General features: G+C 30.4%; 2 protein-coding genes across 2 annotated transcripts in view; one reads left to right on the top strand and one right to left on the bottom strand.

Moving 5' to 3' along the window:
* LOC126749650 (ATP synthase subunit alpha, mitochondrial-like) overlaps positions 1-664 on the top strand; it is a 29,657-nt gene extending 28,993 nt beyond the window's left edge. Inside the window, exon 8 of the mRNA XM_050459345.1 lies at positions 247-664. Coding sequence (XP_050315302.1) covers positions 247-361 — 115 coding nt within the window. The 3' untranslated portion in view covers positions 362-664. The remainder of the gene's footprint in view (positions 1-246) is intronic.
* Positions 660-25,668, bottom strand: LOC126749651 (MAU2 chromatid cohesion factor homolog). Its single transcript, XM_050459346.1, has 10 exons — positions 25,291-25,668; positions 17,866-18,045; positions 17,673-17,795; positions 17,490-17,618; positions 17,340-17,436; positions 17,117-17,284; positions 16,804-17,051; positions 16,542-16,747; positions 10,296-10,498; positions 660-3,648 (listed from the first exon to the last, which is right to left on the bottom strand). Exons 1-10 carry the CDS (start codon positions 25,513-25,515, stop codon positions 3,494-3,496), a joined length of 1,734 nt encoding a protein of 577 aa, XP_050315303.1. The 5' UTR covers positions 25,516-25,668; the 3' UTR covers positions 660-3,493.
* Between the last annotated feature and the right edge of the window lie 1,779 nt (positions 25,669-27,447).

Below are 27,447 nucleotides of genomic sequence, written 5' to 3'. Positions count from 1 at the left end.
TTTAAAACCCAGTATCTTCACTACTGGAAATGTCTTACCTAAATATGTAAAAACTGATTGTGAACGTAATGAACAAGTAAATTATAAATTTCAACTAAAAACACCTCCTCTTCTAAAAAGAATTCATAACTTTTCTCTGAATATTTCGCTTCTTGCAATTACTTTTGTTATAATGCTTTAACATAAAGCCACTATCCGATATTACAGATATAAAATAAAATCTTAAATTATTTTTTTAAATTATAGGAGCAGACACCAGAACATACTGCAGAGCATCTCCAAAGAGGGTAAAATCACCGAAAGCACCGATGCTGAATTGAAGAAAATCGTACAGGAGTTTATTGCTAGCTTCTCTGGTTAATTTTTTAATTAATTATATTTATTATAATACGGCTTTTAGCTGACAACGTATAAAAACTCATAAATACTAAGTATTTTGCCGTTGTTTGCTAGAAGATCCATATTGTGTAATTTTACCATATGTCGCCAACAACCTGTCTATTTACACATAAGTTTTAGAATGCTAAGGTGATTTTTTTAGAAAATGTTTCAGAATCCTAATCAACTTTATTTGAAATGCGTGAAGGTGCGGCATTTCGTTGTTTTTATTAAGTATTTTTTGTTTGTATCGAAACACAATAATAAATAAATTACTCTAAATGTTTTGAGTTTTATATTTATCTTTTCCTTATACTAACTCACAAATACCTCGACTCTTATGTCTTTTTTTTTTCTTTTAACTAAAACAAATCGTATAAAATTTTTATATACATTACAGTTATCTCAAAAACAAAATCTTAAAAGATTATCAGTCTTACTTAAAACTAATTTTATTTATGAGAATTAAATCACTGTTCGTAAATCATATACATTTTTTTAATGCCAAAGACCCTGATCGGTTATGGCTGTGAATATAATGTTCAAATAGTGCTGAAGATTTGTAATAATACAAACTAGGAAAAACATTGCGTTGCTTAAGTGAATGTATAGAGAAATCAAACCAAGTGTGATTCAAATTTAAAAAAATTATAGCTTAGAGCACTTTCGGTGTGAACTAATGATGGTTGTGTATTTTTTTTAAGTGACCATTAATAACCTCCTGTGCAGGCGTTTAACAAAAATGTTTCATCGCATGTTTTGAAAACAAAAGATAGGGACAACATTTTTATAACGATATACAGACATTTTCATACAGGACTAGATAAGTTTCAAGTTGTCAGTTAAAAATCAAGAATCATGTTATGATTGCCTTTTACAAAGGTTTGCAAGTTCTGAAGCTACTTACAGATTTTTCTCGAGCTTTCATTTTATAGGTGACAAATGATGTTGATTTTGACTTCATGAACTCACGGTAATGAATAATAAACCACTAGCCAATTAATATGCTATTTACAGATTAAAAGTAAAATTGTTTCAAATACTAATAGCAAAATACTGTCTTTTAAGTCAGTATGTGGTTCGAATAAAACTGATTTAGGGGGAAATCAGAACGAACACGAAGTAATGAAATCAATATATAAGGATGACAAAAATAATGGTAATGGAAGTACGGAAGCGATATTATTTTTACAAGAAATGAGATTGTTTCAAGTACAAAGCGTTTAAAAAGGAAAATGTCAATGAAAACGCTGAAAGTAATTTTTGATGCATGTTTTATGGGTCTATAATTATAGCTCAAATAAAGGAAAAATAGATCTGCTTCGTGGTATGTAAACTCTAGAGCTTCCAGTCACTTGATTGAATACAGGAGGAAAAGCAACAATGCGACTTTCAGAGGATGACACAATTCATAAAATGTGGTACTGGTGTAAGAGTGAAGAACTGAAAAGTCCATAATGTGTCTTGAGTGCCGCAATTAGATTCAAATCATCTAGTATCGGCGAAAAAGCTGCATTTTTATAAATATGAGTATAAAATCGATGTACTCACGAAATCGATCTCGAGGATTCTTCTCAATATATTTACTCTTGACTTAATACTTTCAGATGTTTGCGGTCCTGAGAATTGTATAAAAAAAAAAATCTTTTAAGATGAAAATGTTGTTCAGGAAAGCTTACTACAGAATTACTAGTATTTTGAAGACAACAAACCACGAGCTGTGATATGCCATATAAGGGTTAATCAAACTTTTAATTTTATCGTTTTGTTGTGCTCTGATTTAAACTAGTTTTATAAAGTTTGTATACAGAGTGGTCCAGTTTCGAAAGCGGAAACTTAAATGGCAGATAGAAATGCTCAAAATAATATTTGTAAAGTAAAGTATATTCGGAAAATGCTTCGTTACAAAGATACAGGGTGTCAAACTTTTAAATAATAAAATATTTAAATTTGATTATATTTTCAAAATTTATTTGGCATCTTTGTTAGATAAGATATATCTTTTTACGTAAAAACTATGAATCACTGATTTTATTTTCAATAAACATTATTACTGAAGTTCTCGCTTAATTTACAATAAATTTTTTTTTTTCATTCACTACGTAATTTGCTAAAGACAATTTTAATTTATTAGGGAATTGAACCTCTTTTTTTAAATTTTGGAATAGGAAATGAAACAGAGAAGATTATTACTATCAGTATTTCGTAGACGCTATCCTAATACCTGAATTCCAGATGCTCAGATTTTTATTGAAACTCGTCAGAATTTTCGGCGGAGAACTTTGGCCTGAGTGGTAATGATAAACAAAATAGAAACTGCCCAAATAATAATCTAAATAACCGTACACTTCGTACTTTTGAAACTTGGATTACGCGTGAGATTATCTTATCTATTTTAATCTACCAAATTTCACTTAAATATCTAAAGCAATTTTGAACATATACTGTTTACTTAATACTAAATTTAAATATTTTAATTAAAACTTCGACACCCTATACCTCTGTAACAAACCATTTTTTGAATAAAGTTTACATTATATTTTCAGATTTTCTATCCGATATTTAAGTTTCCGCTTTCGAAACTGGAGCACCCTGTATATTTTTGTGTGTCTTGCTTTATAAAGCAAGCTCCAAAAGTAATTAGGGCAAATAAGGGCAGTTGGAAATTGGTTTCTTTGATGTGCCTTTTCTGCATATACCGATTCAATTGCTTTTTGTATATGCAAAATAATATGTTATTGCATTTTCCAGCAAAACATCTTGTACCTATTTTTTGTTAATAATTATTTCTGTCAAAAAATGGTCTCCTGTACATAAATGATAATTAGCACTTTATAAACTTTTTTTTTTACTCGAACAACATTTTCAGTTTGATTTCTGTAATTTATAACAGCTGATTCATATCCAATACTGATCAGGAGTCATCACTTACAATTATTGAAATATTGTACTGACCCATTAGGCAAATTAACCTACATAAAGCTAAAAAAATAAAAATAAATAATATTTTTTACCCGAATCCCTGTACACAAAGCGTTTTTGTTATACTAAAACTTGCTGGTATTTACAAAAAAAAAAATAAAAAGGAGGAAAAAAGTACGAGACGCAACACAATTTAAAGTGGAAAATCGCCTTTAGTCCAGTATATCAGGCAGTGTTGCGAAAGTTTCGATGCGTTAAAATGATCCATCCTCAACATCTGCGAAAAATTAAGATGCCTCTGGTAAGCCTCGTTTTCTCTAGCAGTGTCGCCACATATTCGGTGAAGATCTGAAAGAAAGATGTGATTAGATTAGGTTTTTGAGTCGCCAAGACAAAAAATTAAATCGGATTAAAAACAAAACAAGAAAACCAAATTCTCCATTATATTAGAATGCCTATATGATGAAAGAAATATACCTGATTTGTATATATTAACAAATAAAAACATAGATTGCACGCTTAAAAGGTTTTATTTTCATTTAATATAATACAATTTAATACATACACGCTACAAATTGTTTTATTATACTGCGGTTTCATTAGTGGCTGTTGCTCATGGTTAATTTTATTTCAGTTATTGGGGCTTTTTATAATTGAGTTGAAAAAACTGATATTTAGTTATGAAGTATCAAATATGAATAAACATGTTGGATCATTTAAATTTCGCGTAAAGGATTTTGTTGAAAGGTTAGTTTGATCTCAACATAAGGCCCGCTCGTACAACCGTTAGGAGTTTGCACCTCATCGTTCCCAACTGAGCAGCGTATCCAATTTTCATGATCATTACAAAATTTAAATCTAATTAAAAAATACGAGCTCCGGTCATAAACAATTCACATCGAAATGGTTAAGGATCGTAAGGATCGACGCCTCAGAAGGCGTGGTCATAAATCTACCTATGCTGTTGAAGCAATATATAAAAAAAGTGTTTTAAATCTTTTAAGATTTAGCTGGGCGTTAAATATAATTTATTGTTACAACCAATGGGCACGACATTATTTCTTGACTTTTGTAGATTAGAACAGGAAAGCTGTAGTTTGTCTGCACCTCTGCGTTAAGAGGTTGATAATCCAAATAAAATAAGCGAGATAACAATGTACAGCGAAATTTAATTTTTTAAAGGATCTCAGTTTTATTTGTTTTTTGACTAATTCCTTTTCTAAATATTTGTTGGGCAATTTACAAAAAAAAAGTTCAATTTAGATATAAAGGGTACATACAAAAATGCTACCAGAAGACTTACGAAAATATAGCTACCAGCTATATTTTCGTAAAACCAATCGTTTTAGTCTCTAAGGTGCAAAATACCCGCTTTTGTTCTGCCGTTGATTGGCCGTGATTAACATAAATATAATCTTTAATAAGTTTATTCGGTATTTTATTACATGGTACGTGATTCCAAACGACGTCTAAGCTACTCATTATACCATAGGATTTAAGAAATTTTACAAAAATATTGTCATGGTGATCTTTTACGACGGTATTAATATTTACTAAAGAAACACTAAAAGGTAAAATAAGCCAAATCAGAAATACCTGCTTCCTTTATAGAATAAATAATTCACCATTTTCACCATTTCTAAGGTCTGAATAACTCCAATCTACAACCGATACTACCTGTGAGACAATAAAACTGCCCAGTAATTTCAATTAAAAATGAGGGTACCTAAAAAGAGCTACCTGAGGCTTTTTTCAAGATACGATACTTTCAGGCCTTAAATGTGTTCCTAAAAAATCTATCTACTATTCCAATTGCTGTGTTTAGAGCATACAGAATATTCACAAATACCATTACCAAATGCTGTTTAAATATAAATAAACCTTTACAGAAAATCAGAAATTTGAGCGTGCTCTCAGAAACAGTAAGCGAATAAAGTCGGTTAAATAGTTTGAAAGTTGCGCATTTTTCTACCGCTTTTTTTATTAACTTTTATTTATTAAGAAACTTATTTAAAAAAGAAAAAGAAAACAGATGGTGGTAGTGGATAAAACGGAATTTTCACATTCTCGTGAAATTACTTCAGCTGTAACCAAAGTTCAGTCCTTGAGCCAATTTTTTTCTTGGTATAATATTTCTGATACTTGGTATATATATTTCTGATATGTTCGAAGTTGTAAAAACATGTAAAATACAAACTTTGCAGATAAATATACAATTACGACATTCATTTAAAATCAATTATCTGCAAGAAGTTGAAATGGAAATTAATAATGATCTGAAAGTAATATTTAAATACGCGCAGCTAAATAACTTAAAACTTTTTTCAAAAGGTCTCCCTTTTGAAAAAGACTTAAGATTTAAGTTTCATATTTTTTTCAGTTGTTAAAAAAAGCATATTTCGCATTAAGAACTCTTTAAATGAGATAAAGGATAATAAGTATAATATAAAATCAACGAGTTGGGTTGGCTTCGTATAGAAAATTTAGTTCAGTGTAACCTCAGTGTTGTTGTCCACAGATTTAATCTTACATCTTCACTCCTCTATTTGTTTAACAAATTGGCACCGAGAGGTGCAGTACATAATGCCAACGTAAAATTTTTAGGCAGGCTAAGCATTCCCCGGTATTATTTAACATATTTCAGACGTAGTTATTTAAGACACTTTGTGTTACAAAAATACACTTTGCTCTATTTTTTCATTTAAAACTTTCTTCTCAAAATGAGATTTTATATAACGATAGCGCAGTTTAAAACAAGTTTTACACCTTACTTCTCTAGAACTAGTCTCATAAAATAAGAAATGAATGAGTATTTCTGCCAAATATAAAATAATATTAAACGACCCCTTTTTAATTTTATTATTTCATTTATTTCATTGCTCTAAACGGTCCTTTATTATCACATTCAGTAGATCTCTTTTCAGGTAGAAATTCTTATGTATTAACTGAATTTAAAAGCGTATTATAAAATTGATTATTCATCGCCCAACATTTCCGCACATCATTTATCTATCCCCTCCCCCAAAATTTGACCATCCATTCATTTCTACCTAAAGTTTGGAAAGACCCTAACAGTTAAGTACCTAATCGGTGAAAGTTCAGTATTAGTGAAATAACACGCGGCAAGAATATAATTTAAAAATGCTTTATAATAAATCGGTGGTAAGTAGCCTTTTTTTTTTAAATTTTGTTTCAAAAGAGATAAACAACACATAAACAAAAATATTTTAGAAACTGACCTCTGGTGAAATTATATATAAAGAGTTTCTAATTAAGAACCAAAAGGAGCTGCTTTACAATATAAACCAGTCTATAAGAAGTATCGAAGAAAAGATAGATCAGGAAGAAGATGACGCTTTGGCATATTTTGACTATATTAACAGAGAATACCCTTCAGACGAGTAAGTATTTTCTAATTAATTTATTTATGTTATACCAATATTTAATAGGAAACAAATTTTTAGACTTAATAGCAACAAATACATAATTTCTTTAATACGACGTCAAAAAATAGCTGTGTGTCGGATTTCTAAAAAATTTTTTTATTACAAAACAACCTTAACCATAAAGCTAATTCACTTCAAGCAATTTAAAATTTATACACAATAAGGATTTTATTTACATGCTTCTATAGCAAATTTTACTAAACCTTATTAAATTATAGTAGTGAAAAAAAGAATGGAGACATTTCATAAATTGTAAATATTAATATTATTACTTTCTATAAACTGCTATTTTTGTCAGTTTTATGTGCCAAGGTACTCAGAGATAAATTATTAAAAAAAACTAAAAATTGTGTAAGATTTTAATACTATAGAAGCATTTTTAAAAAAATTATAGTTTTAAAGTTCTTAGTTTCATTTAAATATTCATTTTATTTTCACAATTTTCAATAATGCCTAGCATCTTTTCCTGCTGTATTAGCTATAGTAAAAGTGCATTAGCTTTGCACAAAAATTTTATTCTGCTCTTCCTTCAAAATCTCCTTCACATACATCTTCTAGATTTTTGATATTTCTTCTTCAAATGTGGTTTTCTAAATAGCTCCAAAGTTTTTATATAGTATTTAAATCGCGCTATTGCGAAGACCAATTACAAACCTTAATTTTTTCCTTTGAAAGCCGATGCTTAATTAGTCAAAAAGTATATTGATGGGCATCCTGTTGGAAAATCAATGATAAAAATTGATAAGATTCATACGACAATAATTATTCTCAAATATATCCACCTGCTTTTGAGCACAAAATCATTATCATTATTATCATCAATTAAAAAAATACTAAAATCCAGTAATTGATAACATAAGGACATTATTCGCTAGCGGCAAACAGCTATCAATAGTGGCATACTCTTTTCTAGGCTCATTTATAGCTTTTCTGAAATTGCGTCCATCTTTATGGAATCAATCTCAAACATTGGCTCATCATTGGCATGCCAGAACCAAGATTCAGTGAAACTATTGAACATTTTATTTAACCGGATAACCACAAAGAAAATAAAAATTTCTTAATTATGCTGAAAAACAAAAATTCAAAGATAAAATTGGTAAACGATAAAAATCTTTTATTCTATATTAAATTCATTTAAATCATAAAATGCTTACGCTTAAGATCATTTTTATTATAGCTCAATTAAAATTAGATTTCTTAAATTTACATCATCTTAGAGCATAATCCTAATCATTCAGCCATGCTTTTCATAAGATTTGTTACTTTATCTAAAAATAGGCACTAACGAATGAAAAAGATTGATCCATATCAAAATGATGAGATACTATCCTACTGGTACAGCAATCATTCATGTAATGCCTAAAAATTGTTAAACTAAATTTCTAGAACCAATATTCTGTTTAGCTTATCACTTTTCACATCATCAGGGATGTAAAACTTAAATATTTATCATAAGGTAACTTACATTATTTACTTAATTTATAGTTTTGTTGACGTATTTGCTTATTTCATATACAGAGTTTCGTTCAATATTTTCGTTTTTTTTTTAAATAGTGAAGATGTAAAGAATTGTATCTTTTTATTTTACTTAATAAATACGTAGGTAAATTTGTTTCATTTAAGATATTCAGAAAAGTTTTTTACAGAAACATTTAACATTTACTACTGGCGACCTACACAATTGTTAATACAAACCTGTCTCGATTCTGTTCTAATAAAAGTTTAAAGCATCATCAAATTCTCTATAAATACATATTATATCTATATACTGAGTGCCTCTGATGAAATCGGCTTGCTATCTTTGTTAATATTTAAGATACAGGGTCGGGTAAATTAGAAAACTGGTAGGATTTTTTCTGCTGATTAAAATAGTGAAAACAGAAAAACATTAAAACGATAGAATAAGTAAATAATAACAATATATAATTAAATAATAAGTAAATATTAATAGAATAAGTAAATAAATACTTACAGTTAGTTACACGTTACCAAAGTTTGTGATTTTTGTAAAATCTAAATTAGCAAAATGCCTTTTACAAACATTGAAAAATGTGATATGTTAGAATGTTACCTTGTATGCCAAAAAAATAGCGACAGGGCGCTAGAAGAGTACCGCCAGAGTTTCCAGACTCGTAACTTGCCAAACTGAAGATACGTTTTAATTCTCTGCAGAAAATTTAATAACGAAAACATATTTTAAAAAACTAGAAGAAAAAACAAATTTATAGTAAGCGAGGATGTTGAAATTTCTATTGTGGCATCTTTTGCAGCTCGTATGGAAAACTCAACTAGAGATTTAGCAAGAGCTTACGGTATGATCTTAGTAACAGTATGGCGGATCTTAAAGAAACAAAATTTTGTGCCATATAAGTATCGACCAGTACAAATATTGTTGCCTGGCAGTAACAAAAGACTTGTTTTTTGTAACTGGTTACATAAGGCATATGAAGCAAATAATAATATTTTAAAATGTATAATTTGGGCTAATTTTTCAAACAAAGGTATGTTTAACCATTAAAATGTACCAGTAGTGTCCCAAAAAAATCTTGTCCTTACTAATTCCAGAAACCCTTAAAACAATTTAGTATAAAAGTTTGGTGCAACTTAATAGAAAACCAAATAATACGACAATGTTTTATGATGGCACTTTGACCAGGAGATATAATATCTGGAGCGCTGAAAGATGAAGCTACAAGACGCGTGCTTAAGTGTGCTCAGAAATGTATTGAACAAAATAGCGATGTTTTTGCATATTTATTGCAAATTAAGTAGTTTACTTGATGTAATTATTAATTTCAAAGCCAACTTGCCTGAACTTTGATGAAATTATTAATATTGTTATAACTTTGTTATTTTTAGTTTTAAGCTATTAGTGTAAATAAACTTAACAAAAGTACATTTTTTATATTTTCACATAAAAAACGCGATGTTTAATTTTTTTTCGTTTTCACTATTTTAATCAACAGAGAAAATCTCACTAATTTATCCGAACCTATATCTTAAATTAAACAAAGATACCAATAGTGTCGACTTAATCGGAGGCAGCTTGTATAGTTTTAAGGATGCCAGTGGACAAGAATATGCTTTTTTACAATATCTCACAAATCAGAAATAAAAACTATGAATGTCGTATTAAATAAATTATGTATACCTATGTTTGTGAAGAGCTATGTCTTTCTAAATTCTTACTTAAACATGTTTTGCTTTTAGTGAATATGAAGAAGTCTCGTACTACCGTAAAGCTGTAATCAAGAAAATTGCTGATTGTTTGAATAGAGAAATAAATCCCCTAATTGAAAAAAAACAAGAGCTGGAGGATATTAAGAACATGTTACAAATTAGGCTGCGCATTCTTCGACATGAGGCTGCCAATCAACGAAAATGAAAGTTAATTACGTGTACCAGATCTCTGCCAAGCATCTTCTTAAATTAAGTTCGAATTTCTAACTTTTGTCACATAAATAAAATTAAATCAAATAGGTTTTTTGTAATGAGGTTAAAATAAACCAATATATTGGGATAAAACTAATAATGCTGTTTTCTTACCTTTTAAAATAGCAGAAGCCCAAAGCTGCACATGAACATCGGGTATTTTGCTGGCTAACTGCATTGCTGGGGTCACCATATTCATACTTTCTCTACTATTTCCGAGAGATAAAAATATGTGACCTAATAGTACAAGTGATCCTGAGGTCAGCCTGTTCAAATCCTCAGCGTTTGCCATTTTTAGAGTTTCTCTTAAGTACCTCCTGGAAATTTTTAATACTGAATATTAATTTGCCACTTTAATAATAATACTCATGAAAAGTTGTAAATATTTTTACTCCGATTTTTCAAAGAAATACATTTTTGAAGAATACATACCAAAGAAATAATTAAAGATATAATTTAAAATTTATTATTTAACTTATGAGGGGCATCTTTTTGCACTTTCTCAACAGAACTAAAATGAATTCTAATTGATCATAGTTGAAATAACTTCTATTTGAAGTATAAAATATGTTATAGGTATAAAATATATACAGGTTGTCCGATACAAAACAGTCCACCTTCAAAAACCTTGAAAAATATTTTTTTTGCCAAAAACGGCCTAACATTTGGAATTTAATATTGAGGAGAACATTTATTGACAGAAGTTGCATTTCTCTGTTATCATCCCCTCACCTTCCAGAGCCTTCATGTCAATTTTTTTAAATGGAAATAGGCGTCGAGTGTATCTTGAATTAAAGGTAATTTTATTCTCTACATAGACCTATTTTTATTTTTTTATTTTATTAATTCGTTCTCAAGAAAGTTCTTTTAGCTGAAAAAAAAGAATCCAACACGTATTTTATTAAATGATGAAAATGATCTCTGTTGGCCTCCATATAAAAATACAATTATTGCTTAAGACGTATGCGCACATTATTGAACATTTCGGGCGTTATTAACTGAATTCGTTAACAATTCTATTTCGAAGATCTTCAAGGGAGTCAGGTTTTGTGGCAAAGGCTTTAGTTTTTAGATGACGCCATAAAAAAATCTAAAGGTAAGATCGGAAGATCTAGCAGGCCGTTCTACGGTAACTCTCCGGCTAATCCATCATCCAAGAAATACGTCGTTCAAAAAATAACGAGCGGCAACAGCATAATATGGTGGTGCCCCATCTTGTTAATACATCAGTTCATTTTCTAGAAAGTTATCGTTGTTCAAGTATTCAGTTATTCTGGGATGATTGATGGCGTCCTTCAGAAGTAATTTTCAGCCTTAGGGTTGTATTAATAAAAAAAGGTCGCATACTATGATCTCCCAGAATACTAGTCCATACATTTAAGTTTTTGAAGTCGCGCATATGTGTTTCTCGAAATAAATGAGCATTAATGTCGCTCCAGTATCGACAGTAATGTCTATTGCTTCAACATCTAAATAAAAGCAGAATTCGTCCGAGAAACAGACATTGTACAGCAAGTTCTTTCCGGATTTAACCTATCACTAAAGTACACTCAAAATTGTACACGACGATGAAAACCATCTTCATATACTAGTTTGATTTTCTAGGCATGATATTTGAGTAATTTTAAAATTTTGTGAACGGTACCTTTAGACACGTCAGATGTGGTAGCAATTTTTCGAGCAGATGTATTAGGTTCCATCTCAACATGACCCAACACTGCATTTTCTACCACTTGATTTCTCACTGGATGCTGAACTTAATTTGATTTAACTTATGCTTAACCAACATTCACGAAATGTGGTATTGATTTTAAGAAATCGTTTTTTTTTAAACACATCATTTTTTGGTTAATTTAAAAGACCATTTCTTATTGTATTATTTCATTTTGCATTTTTTCGCGAATACTTAAAAACAAATAATTCGTTAACTTTAATACATACAAACATAGTGTTTAATTTGTAATAAATAGTTAGTTTTTGTTAAATTTATTAAATTGCTATTTCTATAAATTTTGTACTTTTCTTTAAAACAATAATTATAATTTAATATTTTTTTCATTCGATCCCTTTGTAATATAAAATTAATAATTTCCTATGTTACCCAAGCTTTACGTTTTCTTCTATTATCATTTAGTTGAATGAATCTTTAATTTTTCCAATTAAAGCCAAAATTGTATTCTTAAAAGAATCATACAGGGTGTTGCACCGCCAGGCAGGCTAGGCGGGACATAGGAAATCCCATGTAATTTTTAATAGGGTCAAATATTGGCTCCCCTAATTATTTTAGAGAAAAAATGTATTAGAATAATTTAAAGAGCACCAAAATCTGCAACCAACAAAATAACTTAATTATTTTTGGTTTGTCCATTTAGGAGTAACAGCCAAAAATCTTTACAAAAATTTGCCTTTTTTTATTGCCTCATATGCACCGGCAATAAAAAAAGATAAATAAAAAACAAATTTTAGTAAAGATTTTTATGGCAGCCAAAATTTATTACCTTGACTGGTGATGAACATCAAATAATTTGTCATAATAAGTTCAGTACATTAAAATTTGACATTAAAAACTCAGCTGTGAATTACATTACTGAAGAAAAAGTACTAATGGTTAAATGGTTTTACCAAGGCCATAGTTACCGAGAAATTTCAGACTTGTTTGCAGCTTTTTTCCAAAAATTTATTGTTAATTTTTAATAATTATAAATTGGCCGATACTAGGAAAATCAACGGTTAATAGAACTGTTACAAAATTTGAGCAAAAGGCACTATAGTAAATAATTGCAAATGTGAGGCAAACAATGAACGAAACAATCATTAAAGGCAAGAAAACGAAGAAAATGAAATCAACAACATTGTGAACGACCAACGAACAAATTTTGCCGAGTCTAAATGATTTTGCCGGGGAAAATCAAGAGGTTTGGTATCAAATGGATGGTTGCCCGGCGCATACTACGCTTGCTGTTCGGGAATATCTAAATAACGATTTCAATGGGAATGTTATTGGCCTGCAACACGTAATATATTGGGCACCAAGGTCTCCTAATATCTCTCCCAACGATTTTTTTCTGTGAGGGCATTTAAAGACAAAAAAATAAAATTTAAAAGGATTGAGTTATCCAAATCTCAAAGTGTTAAAAAATGCTATTCTGATGGAATGTAAAAATTTCAGTTTAGCAATGAGCAAGTGTTAGAAATGTGTTTTACGACCGTTGGGGTGATTGCTTAGCGGCTTACGGAGGAATATTTGAACATTTCTTTTTTTTTTCATTTTTTTTTTAAAGTTAATATTTTAGATTTAATAAATTATTTTTAATAATTTTTTTTTATATATTTCATGGTTTATATTATAATAATTAATTTGTATGCATGTGTACGAATTTTTAATAATAATTTAATTAAACCCACAATGCTATTATGACAACTTTACTTGGCAGTTTAGCCTTACCTAACTTTCTCACCTTGAGCGATACCTGTAAGTACTGGGGGATAAAAAAAGACAAATTTTTCGCCAATATTGTTTAAATTACTCTAATATATTTTTTCTCTAAAATTATTAGTAGAGCCAATATTTGACCCTTTTAAAAATTATTCATTATTAATTTGTCAATATCAAACCAAAAACAGTAAGTCCTCGCAAATTAGTATAATCTATTTAAAATAGACGAAAACAAAGAAAAACACAAAGTCACGGTCTCACAACATATAATCACAGGCTACACGTGTTTCGCTCTAGTTGGAGCATCATCAGGCCTTTAAAAGCCATCCACACACTTCACAGTACATAAATAAACAATAATTTTTAGGTTATAATGTTTTTTTTCAAATCAAATTGAAATGGTTTATTTGTCACAATTTACAGTTTTATAAGTCAATAAAAATTACAAGGAAAAAAAATTACCTTGGCAAATAGGACTATTATCTCGATTATAAAACCGTTTTCCCTAGTAAGCACAAGCAAAGAAGGGATGAAAAAGCCCTATACAATTTACAGAAACAATGTTACAAAAATAAAAATAACGTTTTTATCTAGGAATGCAAAGTAAGATACACAATTAATTAACCTAAGATTTTAAGACAGGCAGCGGCAGTGCGACAACGGACGAGCGCAATGAGAGAGGACAAACGACACGAAAAAATACTCTAAAAAATAACCCCAAGATGCGTGCATCGGCCTAGGCTATCAAAAAATATACGTATGTATGTTACGGAAAAAGAAAGAATAATACTAAAAACGGAATTTTAAAATATAATCTCCGAAAACTCCACTGAAAATAAGCATATTATATACACATGTATATATCTTATGTTACATGTTATTATTTCTTGTATTATGTTATTATACGCATTATCACATTTTATATATCACCCTACTTAAATTAAATGCCAATTCTTTGCTCCATAAGTAGTTTAGATTTTATTTGACCAGAGAAAGCTCCCAAGGGCATTTGCTTTATGTCATTGTTTAAGCCATTCCACGTTTGAACAGCTACATACTTAAAAGAACGTTGAAATGCTGCGCTTCTATGCAATGGTACGATAAAAACGTTGTTATTTCGTGTGGCATGCGCATGTTCGAATTCTTGAAACTGACTTCTTAAATTAAATGGTTGATTATTATTTACTATGCGATATAAAAAATTATACATATGTAGCTTTCTTCTATTGTTCATATTTAATACTTTATTATTATTGAGATAAGGCGATATATGGTTTCTGTAGAGGATACTATAAGAGAATCTCATACAGGAATTTTGGACTCTTCATATAATTTTTTTATTTTGTGAAGATAAAGAATTTCCATAGACCACGTCACCCTAATTCCATAATGAAACAATGACAAAATAAGACTATCGCACAATAAGTACTTTTGTTTTGCTGATAAATTTCGCTTAAACTTGAAAAGTATTTTTAAACGTAAATAAGCAGTTTTCGTTTTATTTTTTATGTGTAATTCAAAAGAGAGAGAGCTGTCAAATATAACGCCTAAAGTTTTTGCTTCGGAAACAACAGGAATTGAAGTATTATCAATAGATATAGGATTTAAGGATAAGTTGTGTTCGAGCCTTTGCCTTATATTAAAGTTGGAGCACATAATAAGAATTTTAGATTTTGTGGCATAAAGCTTAAGATTATGATTTTCTGCATATTTATGTAGACTAATTAAATCACTATTAAAATTTTGATAGGATAGATTTATATTATTAATGTGAATTGGAATATAAACTTGAGAATCATCGGCATATTGTTGCAAAGTGGCGTGTTTTATTACTTTGTACATATGAGCCACGTAAATAGAGAAAAGTAACGGCGATACTATAGAGCCTTGAGGAACTCCCTGGTTAAAAGGTGTAAATTCTGAGTAATGCTTGCTTTTCAGACTGCCGAACCACCATAACACAACTGTCTCTATTACGCAAATAATCCTTGAAAAAATTTATACCGCTTTCTGAAATACTAATATATTTTAATTTCGCCAATAACATATCATGGTTAATGGTGTCAAAAGGCCTACTAAAGTCCAATAAGGCCATACATGTTGGCTGACCATTCTCTCTTTTTTGTTTTTCGTCTATTTTGTAAGTTGGTCTCTTGGAGAATAATGGATGAGATTTTTTTATAATCTATTTGAGTTTTTTACTGTTGGTATTTAATAGAATTTATTTTTCTAGCAGCTAATGTTTCCAAAGAAATACCTTCGATCTTCCCGAGTGCATATTTTATGGAAAATATGAAAACAATATATATTTTATGGAAACAAAGATTACAACGTATTCAGAATACATGTTGCCGATTTATTTATGGGTGAGTAAATTTAATGACGTGTCTATTCATAAATACGTTATATAATTACTTTTTACATATACATTAATATTTAGTGTTTATTTAAATTTTTCTTCCTATCATTTATGTAACGCCTGTTCAAAAATAAACTACTAACATATTTGCTAGACAAAATAATACCTAGGAGTCACGTACGATCTATATGTATCAAGTACAATAAGTACTTCAGACAAAAAAGTTCGACCGCGAGTAGACATAAACTTCTACATACCCTAATGAGAAAAGCGGTAGGATCGTAGCAAAAAAACGGTCTAGCCCGAAGTAAGGGGCAAAAGTATACAGATCCCAGAGATTAAAAAAAGTGTTTTTTCCTATATAATATTTTTGACAATACAAAGTCATAATTTTCTAAGTAACTGTCGTAGTATTTTTCTTGTAAAAGTGCATTAATAATAACTAGTGATAGTTATGCCACTGGTTGCTCGAAAAACGAAAGTTAGAAAAAAAAACAAATTACCTAACTTGTTGCTTATCACTAACTGCTTTTTATTCTGAAATATTTATAAATCAAACACTTACTTAGCTTCGTTAAATCTCCCTTGGAAAAAAGCTTGCAATCCCTGAACATAATAAGCAGCTGCTTTTAAACTATGAGATTGACTGGGCAAATTTTCTGGATTAATTCTATCAAACAACGCGTTAAAATCGCTCTCTCTTTTTCCTCTAAGATACACTATCGCCAAATTCAAATTAGCGAACGTCGACAACTCTCGTTCTTGTGAGGCCTGAAAAATAAATATAATAGCTAATAAAAAATCACAATTTTTAACTGAATATTTACATCCAACGCTGCCAAGAACTGCGCTTCTGCTGTCGGCATGTTATCCATGCTCATTGAGTATAAACCTAATAAAGTGTGAAGCTGAGCTCCATGACTTTCCAACAGTTTTGGATTTTTCTTGCATAAAGCTGCTGCAGAAGAAATTTCTTGTAAAGCTTGGGTTTTATTTCCCATGACTAGTCGGCACATTATTATATGTTCTAAGAGCATAAGTTGGAAAACTGAAAGGATTGGCTTGTTATCAAGCACTGGAATGAAAAATTATAAATTAAAACATCATGAATTATAAATGTGTTAATTAAAATTTACATACTTTTTAACTTCTCTATATGTAACAAAGCTTTATCTGTGTACTTTTGTGCTTTTTCCATATAACCTGCTTGCATGCTATGCATAACAGTTAAAAGATACACAAGAACATATAAGTGTTCCTTTGGCATCCAAAGAAACTGCTCTTGGCTTGGACTACTTGAGGGAAAAGCTAGAAATAATGACGATAATAAATCAAATTTTAACATCAATATAATTTGACTTACTATCATCTTGTTGCATAATTGTTTGGATACTTTGTTGCAGCTGTTTAAGGCAAGGCTTTACACCTTTAACTTGTCCTCCCATAAGGTAATGACAGACCTAAATATACAAATATTAATTTTTACATCAGATTTTGATAATGGCATACTAACCTGAAGTACTAAAAAATAAACTTTTAAATACTCTCGTTGGTATGCTGTCCCAGTCCAGTTTTCTATTAAGTGTCCAGCTTGGGTTAGGACAGGTTGAACATCAGAATGTTTTTTATCAATTAGAAGAAGCTAAAAGAAGATATTATTAAATTTAATGTTTAGAGACATTGAAAGCCTAATTACCATTCCTTTACTTAACAGAAACAATATCCTAGTGTAGTAAGCATTTGAAATTTGAGCATAATCGACACCAACTCCTAAAAGGCTACTTGCCGACGCGTATTCTTTTTCAACTGCATGAATTTGCTACAAAGAAATACAATTAATTCTTTTAAATGTGAGCTATATGTAAAAATTCAAAATGGGTTTGACTTACTGCCAACTGGAAAATTAAACGACAATGCCAATAAACATTGTGTTGAGATAACTCAATAGCTTTCCTTAAAATTGGCTTTGCTTGAGCAGTTTGGTTTTCTTGCTCTAATAGCTCTGCCAAAATGCTTGCGGCTTCAAATTTAACATCATCAAAAGATGAAATTGACTGTGAGAGATTCCACTGCAAAAAAAAATGTTAGACATTATTTAATCAAAATTATTTAGGGCAGACTAATGATTTCCTTAAAAAATATGGTATAAGTTTAAGTTATCTTAAAATTTGTAATGATCAAATATACAGTATCCCTCGAGTACATATTTCTTTCATTAAAAAAGATAACCAAGTACTGAACTAAACAAGATTGGGCGGCCGTCGAAATATCATTGTAATTGAGGAAGAAGATTGGACCAATCTGGTTTCCACTAGAGCCATGAAAAGCCCCTTTTGGTTTGTGTGAACGACGTATTTTATTTTGAACCCGGTTTGATTTTCAACAATATTAACTAGTAATTTTTATTCTTTATGTTCACCATGTTTATGCTTCATCCAACCCAATTAGTCAAGTCGTTTTGATGATTTGTTTTATCATATGCTTTTGTTTTTGGTAGGCCAAAAAAAATATATATTTTTCATTTCTTTATTATTATTATTATTTATTTTTTATTTCTTTATTTTTTCATTTGATGTTGCAACTATTAACTTTATTTACATTTTTTCTGAATGCATTCTTAAAAGTTAACCATAGTTTATTACCTGTTGGTGTGTAATAATGTGCACATTTTAAATTTCCGTCCTGGTTGTGTTAGTGGCTGTTTTGTCTATTTTAGGTAGTTTTAGAAATTTTTAATTCAATGCATTTAACTTATTTAGGTTAAAACTGTTCTTTATTTAGGTCTTGGACGATCCCTTGTAAGACGGCAAAAAACGTGTCATCTTTTTAAATATACGAGGGCGGTTCAGATTTGATGGAGACAAATGCTGTAGCGTTGCATGTATGTTTTAAACGACAGTTGTGGCTCGAGTATGTGATAACTGGATCCCTTACGAACAATGTGGCATAGTTTTCGTCGGGAGCTTAGTTTCACGCGCGTGCTAACGACCTTGAGTTAACATCAAGTACCGATCGTGTTGCGCAACGTATTTTCATTCGTTCTTTTGTGTGGAAAGGCGTTTAAAACACGGAACTTTTTCTCGTTTTTGGGAAATCAGTTCGGTAGTGAGTGCCTGAGTAAGGATGATGTGTAAATAAGCCAAAGCATTCAATGGTGGACGCGAAATAGTCGAGAATGTACCACATGACTGTCGACCACGAACCAGCATCACACCAGAAAAAATATGCCGCGCACAACTTTCTGTGCACCCATTGTTCAATCAATGCTGCAGACTTCTCTACCCCTCTGCATACTTACCTTCTGAAAACACACGAGAATCGAATGAATCGATGCTATTGGCCTGAGGCTGTTAAAACAGCTGTTTTCTTAAAGAACAGAATTCTAGCAAACACCATAGAGAGATTGATTCCTTATGAAATCTTTTTTAGAAAGAAGCCTGATGCCAAATATTTAAGAATTTATGTTAGCAAAATATTTGTTAGAATTCCTAAAAAAAGAGAACTTCCAAATGGGATAAAAAGGCTGAATGTGGTATACTTGTTGGATATTCAGATGTGGCTTACCGAGTTCTAATAGGTAATAAGATTATTGTAGCGCGACATAAGGAGCAATCTAACCCGAAGTGCGATTCATCTTCAGGATAACGCTTCCTCATACCGCGGGTCACACGCTCGATACAATATCGAAATTGGAGTGAGAGGTACTGAAATACGCTCTTTACAGTCCAGATTTATCACCCAGCGACTACCACATGTTTGGACCACTGAAAGAAACCCTCGAAGGTCAACAATTCAACACCAACAATGAGGTAGAGGAGTAGAGGAGTTTGTTTGCGCACATGGCTGTCCGAGTTGCCCAAAAAATTACTGGCATTAAAAAAAAACTTTTAAAAAGGTACAATAAATATACCTAGTAAGGGAAAGCACCTAGAAAAACTGTAAATTTTTGAAAATTTTTCCGATTACAAATAAATGTGTCAGAGCGTTTGTCTCGATCATATTGGAACCACCCTCATATTTCAATTTATATTTATAGACTTGTGATTAAAGCTTTTGGTTTTTTTATAAATGAAGGCTTTGCAAATGAGACTTTTGAAGTATTAGAATGAACATTGCTACAGTCATTAAAAATAATATAACACTGCATAATATTAGACAGTTATTCTACTTTTTTGAATGATTTTATAGCGCCACTGAAAAACTTGATTTTAGATACATGGTACAGTACTTGGCCTCATTGTATTTTAATTTCCTCCTTAAAATTAATAATGCTGCAGTAATTTCATAATCTGATGGCATCACATCTGAACGTAACAAATTCAATTTGTTTTTTCAAATCTAAATTCAAATTCAAAACTAGCTTTATTATCACAGAGTTGGTGTAGCCTTGCTATGAGCTAAATTAATCCTAATAAAATACAATTATCATGAAGTACAGAATGATATTCTTGAGTATAAAAATGAAAGGTGTGTATACAATATACATTGAAAATTTAACAACATTAAAATAAAAAATAAAAGACACTAATTATATAAAAGAAATGTAAACTACTAATTCCAGCTAATTACATTGAAATAATTTCCTGTTACACTCCAGAGTGTAACAAGACTTTGAGACCAATTTTTTCTTTACAGCTTTCTTAAGTCTAACAGGACAGTCTATTGATCTAATTTCAAGAGGCAGGTGGTTAAAGATTTTCTCACACAAATGAATGTTTTAAATTTCTCACTGTGTACTATAGGCAACCTGAAACTGTAAGTGAGCCTAGTACCAAAAGAATTATCTCGTTTCGTTAAATATAATTTTGTTTTTATGATTTTTGATTATAAAACTTGCAGTTTGTAAGATATATAAGGAACAGAGCAATATAAAGGAACAAAAAAGTGGACCTCACGACTCCTATTTTAGACAGAAAGCGAATTGCTTTATTCTTAAGTAAAAATAGTGCGTCAAACCTATATTGAGCACTTGTGCCCTAAAAAACATATGCCATAACTCAGGTGAGACTCCACAAGAGCATAATAAGCTATGTCAAAATCTAAACTATAAGAAATTATGCTAAAAGCATAGCAATCAGAAGAAACTTTATTGCATCTTGAAATTTAAGCCCATCATCAGACCCAAAAATTTGCTAGAATGGTGCTATAGAATAGGCTCATAGTTTAACATGACATTTTCCATAGGACACTTAAAACTCAACGGATTTGTTTTTGAGAAATAAAAAAACAAAGATTATTTGCAATTCTCAATTATTTCGAGATCTGTCAGATTCCTTTTATAAGCAAAAGCTCTTTTCTATAACTACATTAAAAATGGTTTAAATCATGTTCATAAGAAGTATAACTTGAGTTTATGTTTATTAAATTATATATTTCCAAATAATTAAATACACATAAACCTAATCTGTTTTTTATATTTTATATGAATTGTGTATAGATATTAATGTGTAATAACTTCAATTTCTACTGTTTTATATTTATTTCTTGCCAATAGACTTACAAATTAACTTGTACAAACACATACTGTAATATATTAAAAAATATTTGATTTGATTAAATGCTACATATTGTAGGTCTTAAGTGGAAAAAAAATTGTCATCAGAGACCATGAGAAATTGCTGACAATTATTTTCTCATTCTTAGAGCTGGCACTAGAGAGCGCAACTTTTATGGCAAAGTTTGAAATTTTGCCACAGAGAAGCTGTAATTAAAAGTAAATGATTCGATTCTAATTTTCTCCAGAAAATGTCAGTTTAAGGTACCTTTTTTAATATAATGAGAAACTTTGGAATATTTTCCATTATTTTGATTAAAACCTCATTGGCATACTGACTTTCATAAACTAGGAGAAGGTAGTGAAAACTTTTAAACATTGTATCCAGTAATACGAGAAAATTTTTAGTAAAATTGGTAAAAGAATTCATTTTAATTAAAAAATCTTACTTTGATTTTTACAAAAAAATTTAAATTGCATGATATAATTTTGATGGCAAAATCGAAAAGTAAATTAAATTTACTAGAAAAAAATATAGCTAAAAAAAAATAGCTAAAACTTTTAAAAATATAGCTAAAAACCATTCTAAGTGGGACATCTGGTACAGAATAGGAGTTAAGGTTCATGCGCTGCATATTTTAATCAACGAGCGAACTCTCTAAATTCATAGAAAAAACCTTTCTGTCTTATTTTTATAGAAAAAATTTCTAAACCCTACTCTCGATCTCAACTGGTTCCAATTGGGTAGAGTTCGAGTTGCCATCGGCAGCCTTCGGAACAGAAATATAGAAAGAGGTTATATAGTCTTGCTTTTACTTTTGTCTCTTTTTAGTACATTGAAAAAAAGATATATTTATTTTCTTGTGGGTATGGCACGTTTTTGTAAGAGATTTGAAAATCAACAAATTCTCTTGCCTTGCTAACTACCTTATTAAGGTTTAAAATGATCATTAAGTTTATAAAGTCATATAGTTTATCCATGCTTATGTATACCCAGAAATTGGGAAATTCCAAGTGATTCCTCTGAAAGGAATAAAATGAGTTTTATTACTCCACTACTTTATTAATAAACATTTATAATATGTTTTTGTAATTACAAATAAATTATTACTCTACTACTTTATTATTATTCATTTATAATATGGTTCTTTAAAAACCAATAATAAAACTATAAAAAAAATTTTCCCTTGTAAAACATGAACATCGAATGAAAACAAAAACAATAACAAAGCCTACTTAACTTAAAAAATTGATAATGTCAAATAACATTTCTGTAATGGACATTATTGGCTGTAAAAAATACCATTACCCATAAAAATAGGCTAATGTTTGTAGATTGGGTAGTATAAAAATGTCAAAAGGCGAAAGATACCAAAGTCAAAAATAGCTTTATTGTTACGTAACATCATCTGTTGTTAACAAAGCATTATATAAACTCTTAAAGATAGTTGACAACATAATCTTTTACAAAAATATAAAAATTTTAACAATTCTTACATACATAGAATATAGAACACACCCAAAGAAAGGGTAGTAAGAATTCACATTATGCTGCGCAAAACTCTTCACTGTCAAAAATTTGTATTTAAAAACTCGTCTACAGAATAAAATGCTTTAGCAAGCAAGAGTTTCTTTATATTTTTCCTAAAACGTTTTTCACAATTTATTAGCCTTATATAAAGGGGTAGGTGGTTAAAAAGCCTTCTGCCCCCGTACACAAAAGAGGACTTAATCTGCTCACTTTTTGGGATAGGCAGAGGTAAAGAGAAGGTTGTTCGGAGATTGTAACCCGAGGAGGGGGGGGCCAAGCTGATGGCGATATTTTTTGTGGATAAGATAAACAGTCTCTAAAATAAAAAGGCATGGAAATGTCAGGACAGAGTGTTTTAAAAATAATGGCCTACAGGGGCTATGAAAGGGAGCTGCACACATGTAGCGTATGGCTCTTTTTTGCAAAATAGAGAGCTGAACAAATACTGAGAGCACACACCCCAAAACACAATACCGTATCTCAGATAAGACTCAATAAGAGCATGGTAGGCAATTTTGGCCACATCAAGTCCCAGAGAATGTGTTATTACTCTAATAGCATAACAGTTGGATGATAGCTTCCCTAATAATAATAAATGACATAGAGAAAAGGTTAGCAAGCACTAATCACTCATAGAAAGAAATGTTCTTTCTATATTTTTTCTTGTCTATTTTGCCACAGCCGATTTTACTCAAGTCGCGAAATAACAGTTGGCAACGTAACAATTACACTTTTTCCCCTATAGTCTAGTCTTTTAATTATATAAATTTCATCAATTAATAAATTAACAACTTTCTCAGTTGGTGCTAAAGAAGTGGATACAATGTTTAAATGATTAGTGGAGTCATTAGTTTTATCTAAGTCAGAATTTGGTGACACATCAAAGCTAGAAGAAAGATACTGTAGGTACCTCTTGGTGGGTAGATTAAAATAATCTCTAAGCAATTCATATGCACAAGGGGATATATTATATAACATAAAAGACATTACTATAGTTGATGGGCAATAATGTTTTTGCTTTAAAATAAGTAAAGTTATTTGGTCTATTAAAACTACTACTTGATTACAAATGTCACTCTTTTTCATCCTCTAAGTTGTGTGAATCAGAATTTTCTGATAAATTTAATGCCTGTTTTAAGAAATCTGCATTTTGGTTAATGAAGTCATGAAACTTCTCTAGAGATGAAGAGTGTGGTTTATTAGGCTCACAATAATCAGAAGACTTATACCTTATTATAGTTAATAGATTTTCAAGTTAAAATGACCTATTTAATTTCAATTTGAAAAGTAAAATCCATTTTGGGTCATTTTGGGACAACTCATTGTTTTTTAAAAAGACTTTAACATGTAGGTCACTATCTGTTGATATTTGATTAATAATATTTATACAAGCATTATTCAAGTTTAAAGTATAGAAATATAGTTTTGTATCCCCAACAATTCTTACATTCCACAGGTCAGATATTAGAATTTTTTAGGAATAATTACTCATAAGATCTTGAAAATTTGTTATGAAATCAAGTTGCTCGGAGGCTTCATTGGCAAGTTCTTTATGTTTTTGTTGTTCACTATTTCTTTCGTCTAGACTTTTTCTAGGAAGAGGTACTGTTTTTGTTAAATATGCAGATAAATTTGGTTTATTCAATTGAAAGATCCCCATGAAGAAATGATCCTCTGAGAAGCCATGTTGCCGATGTTATCATTTCACGGCTTGAGTAAAGTTGGCTGTGATTTTCCTCATGAGATCTGTGTCAGGGCTAAGAGAAAGATATTCTATTAACTTACTAGAAAATTCTGGGGATATATTAATTGTTTAGTTGACATTATTTGTGCAATTTAATTAATTATGCCAATTTTATTATAACATACAATACACAATAAATATCATTTAAGTTCTCCTTTATATAAGATCTTTTCTCATATTATGGTATACAGCATTAATTAGATAATATGTGACATACCACAGAAGTGTATTTAACAAAACTCAGAAATATTATTAGTAATCATATTAACCTAACCTATGAGAAAAATAATAAATTTTAGGTTTTATTAATATAAATTTCTAACAATAAGAATAAAAATCTAAAAATAACATTTACAACATGGTATAATATTTAAGTTGGAACTATTTTTCCAACCTTAGTCCTAAGCTGAGATGCATTGATATGCATCATTTAGAAAGTTTAATATATACATTTCTTTACTACATCATTGAGCCAACCTTTTAAGCTTTGATTTATAAGTTATGAAAAATTCTTTAGATGCTTAAAGTAATTTAAAAACCCTTACCGCTTGCTCCAAATGGTTTTTTGCCAAGTCAATGTTCTTGGTATAATTTAATAAAATATTCCCAAGCTGCAAATGAGTTCTCGATTCAACCCTTTGTGGAGGTTTGAAATTAAAAACCGCCTGTAGACACTGTATACAGGGTTTAATCATTGGGGGGTTTGATGCCCTAAAATACTCTGCAAGGCCTAAAAGTGAAAGATACCAAGCATCTTGTGCGGAAGCCATAGTTGTACGGCTTGTCGAAAATGACCATTTAAAAGAAACGTTGTTGATTATAATACAACTTTGGCTATTTTATTTCCGGCAAGTCAAACTCAATTTTTACAGTCCTATATTTTTTACAAAATTAAAAACAAAACAAAATATAAATGTTTGACATTCTTGTAAGTGACAATCAATACTTGTCAATAATGACATGACAGCCTAAGGCTTTATCCACATGGTCACGAACATACGTCGTTATTAAATTTATTGTGCAAATCAGCAATCTGCCAAAATAAATTCAATATGGCCTATAGGCACACAATGGGAACGTTCAGCCGACGTTAGCGGCTGATCCTAAGCTCTAATCTGCTGGGTTACTAGAGTATCGATACGGAGATTCGGCTGAACGCATTGATTTGAGGCATTAAATATTAGCCTGTATATTCCTAAATCTTTTTTTCATAAAACAACTTAAAAACTTTCACTTGAAGTTCTTTATTTAAACAATATTTGTAACAATAAAACAAAACTTAATACCCAATTAACAAACTACAAAGGATATTGATGAAGTACGCATGTGCAATTAAGCGCTGAGTTGAGAAGCGTAAAGAATCTCCGCTGAGCGAATTAGAAATAGAATTAGAATTAGATTCTAATTAATTAGAATTAGAATTAGATTCTACTCATCTGCTGAGTGGAGCGCTTTCTTAGTGTTGCCGGCCGAACGCAATCGCTAGGTCAACTACTCATCCGCTGAAAGTACCCATTGCCTTTGTTTTGCTTTGTTTACATTGCAGTTTAAAACGAAAATTTCTATTTATTTTGTGTGCCCATTTGCTTTTTTATTAAAAATATCTGGTCATTTTCAACAGCTGACAGCGTAAGGAGTTTATTTTGGTTTTGATTTAAACAGTATTTCATGCGATTGTTTTATTTTGGCGAGGAAAATGCCAAGGACTTATTGTGTTGTAAAGTGTGATAACAGAGGTGACGAAGACCTAACTAAGTTTTATAAGATTTCTTCAAAGAACTAAGTTTCAAGCATAGGCTAGACCTTAATGAACTCTCCAAAAAGAGACGCCAACAATGGATAAATGCAATTAAATGAAATGACTTATCAAAAAGTTTGTTAGCCTAAGGTCGAGTGTGCAGCAAACATTTCTTGTCTGGTAGGTACCTAAGTGGTCAGTTCTTTTTTTTAACCTGTAATGGGGCTTTTGGGGTCATAGAATGTTGTTGGATATTATCAAAATTTGGTTCCCAATCCAACCCAGACCTAACTTAATGTTAAGATGGTCCCTTCGTTAATACATTTACTGATTTTGACACTTTTACTTTTAACTTATAATTTTAAAATGTTAATTTTTAATAATTGGTTGAAGACAGGTAATCGTTTGCTTTAATTTTTACACTAAATAATTGAACCAATTTTATATTGTAAGTAAGCCAGCTCAATTAGAAGATTATATGAATGTTGATTGGATATCAACTTTATCTATAGGTTATGGAAATGTCAGTTCTGTACAAAATGGCCACAAAATTCTGCTTAGCAAAATATCATCATCACTTATCACACCTTCTAGGAAATTAACTAGTTCATTCCTTTCAACTGGTGGGATATTGGTCGAACCATTTAAACTGTCTTCAGTTTTTTCTTCTTTTGTAGCTTCATCTCACTTATTTTGACCACAGGTACTTTTGATGGGCCAGGAACATTCCCGCGGCAGATACTTTTTCTGTGCATGCCATGTTTTCCACCATTTATGTTAGACTCTCTAGCTTATATAAGATGGCAGCAACATGGCTGCAGACTTCAGAATGACCCGCCATACAGGTGCAATGTCCTGAGTGAATTCCTCCAATTTCTTGAGTTATGACCAACGCATCAAGAGCACGTTCATTTATTTTCTGTGAGTGAAACTCAAAAAAGAGTAATTTTCTGAAACTGAAAGT

The sequence above is a fragment of the Anthonomus grandis genome, unplaced genomic scaffold (genome assembly GCF_022605725.1).
Source record: "Anthonomus grandis grandis unplaced genomic scaffold, icAntGran1.3 ctg00000470.1, whole genome shotgun sequence".
NCBI classification, from domain to species: Eukaryota; Metazoa; Arthropoda; class Insecta; order Coleoptera; family Curculionidae; genus Anthonomus; species Anthonomus grandis.
The sequence above is the reverse complement of the archived record's forward strand: the minus strand, read 5'-3'. Positions and strand labels throughout refer to the sequence as shown.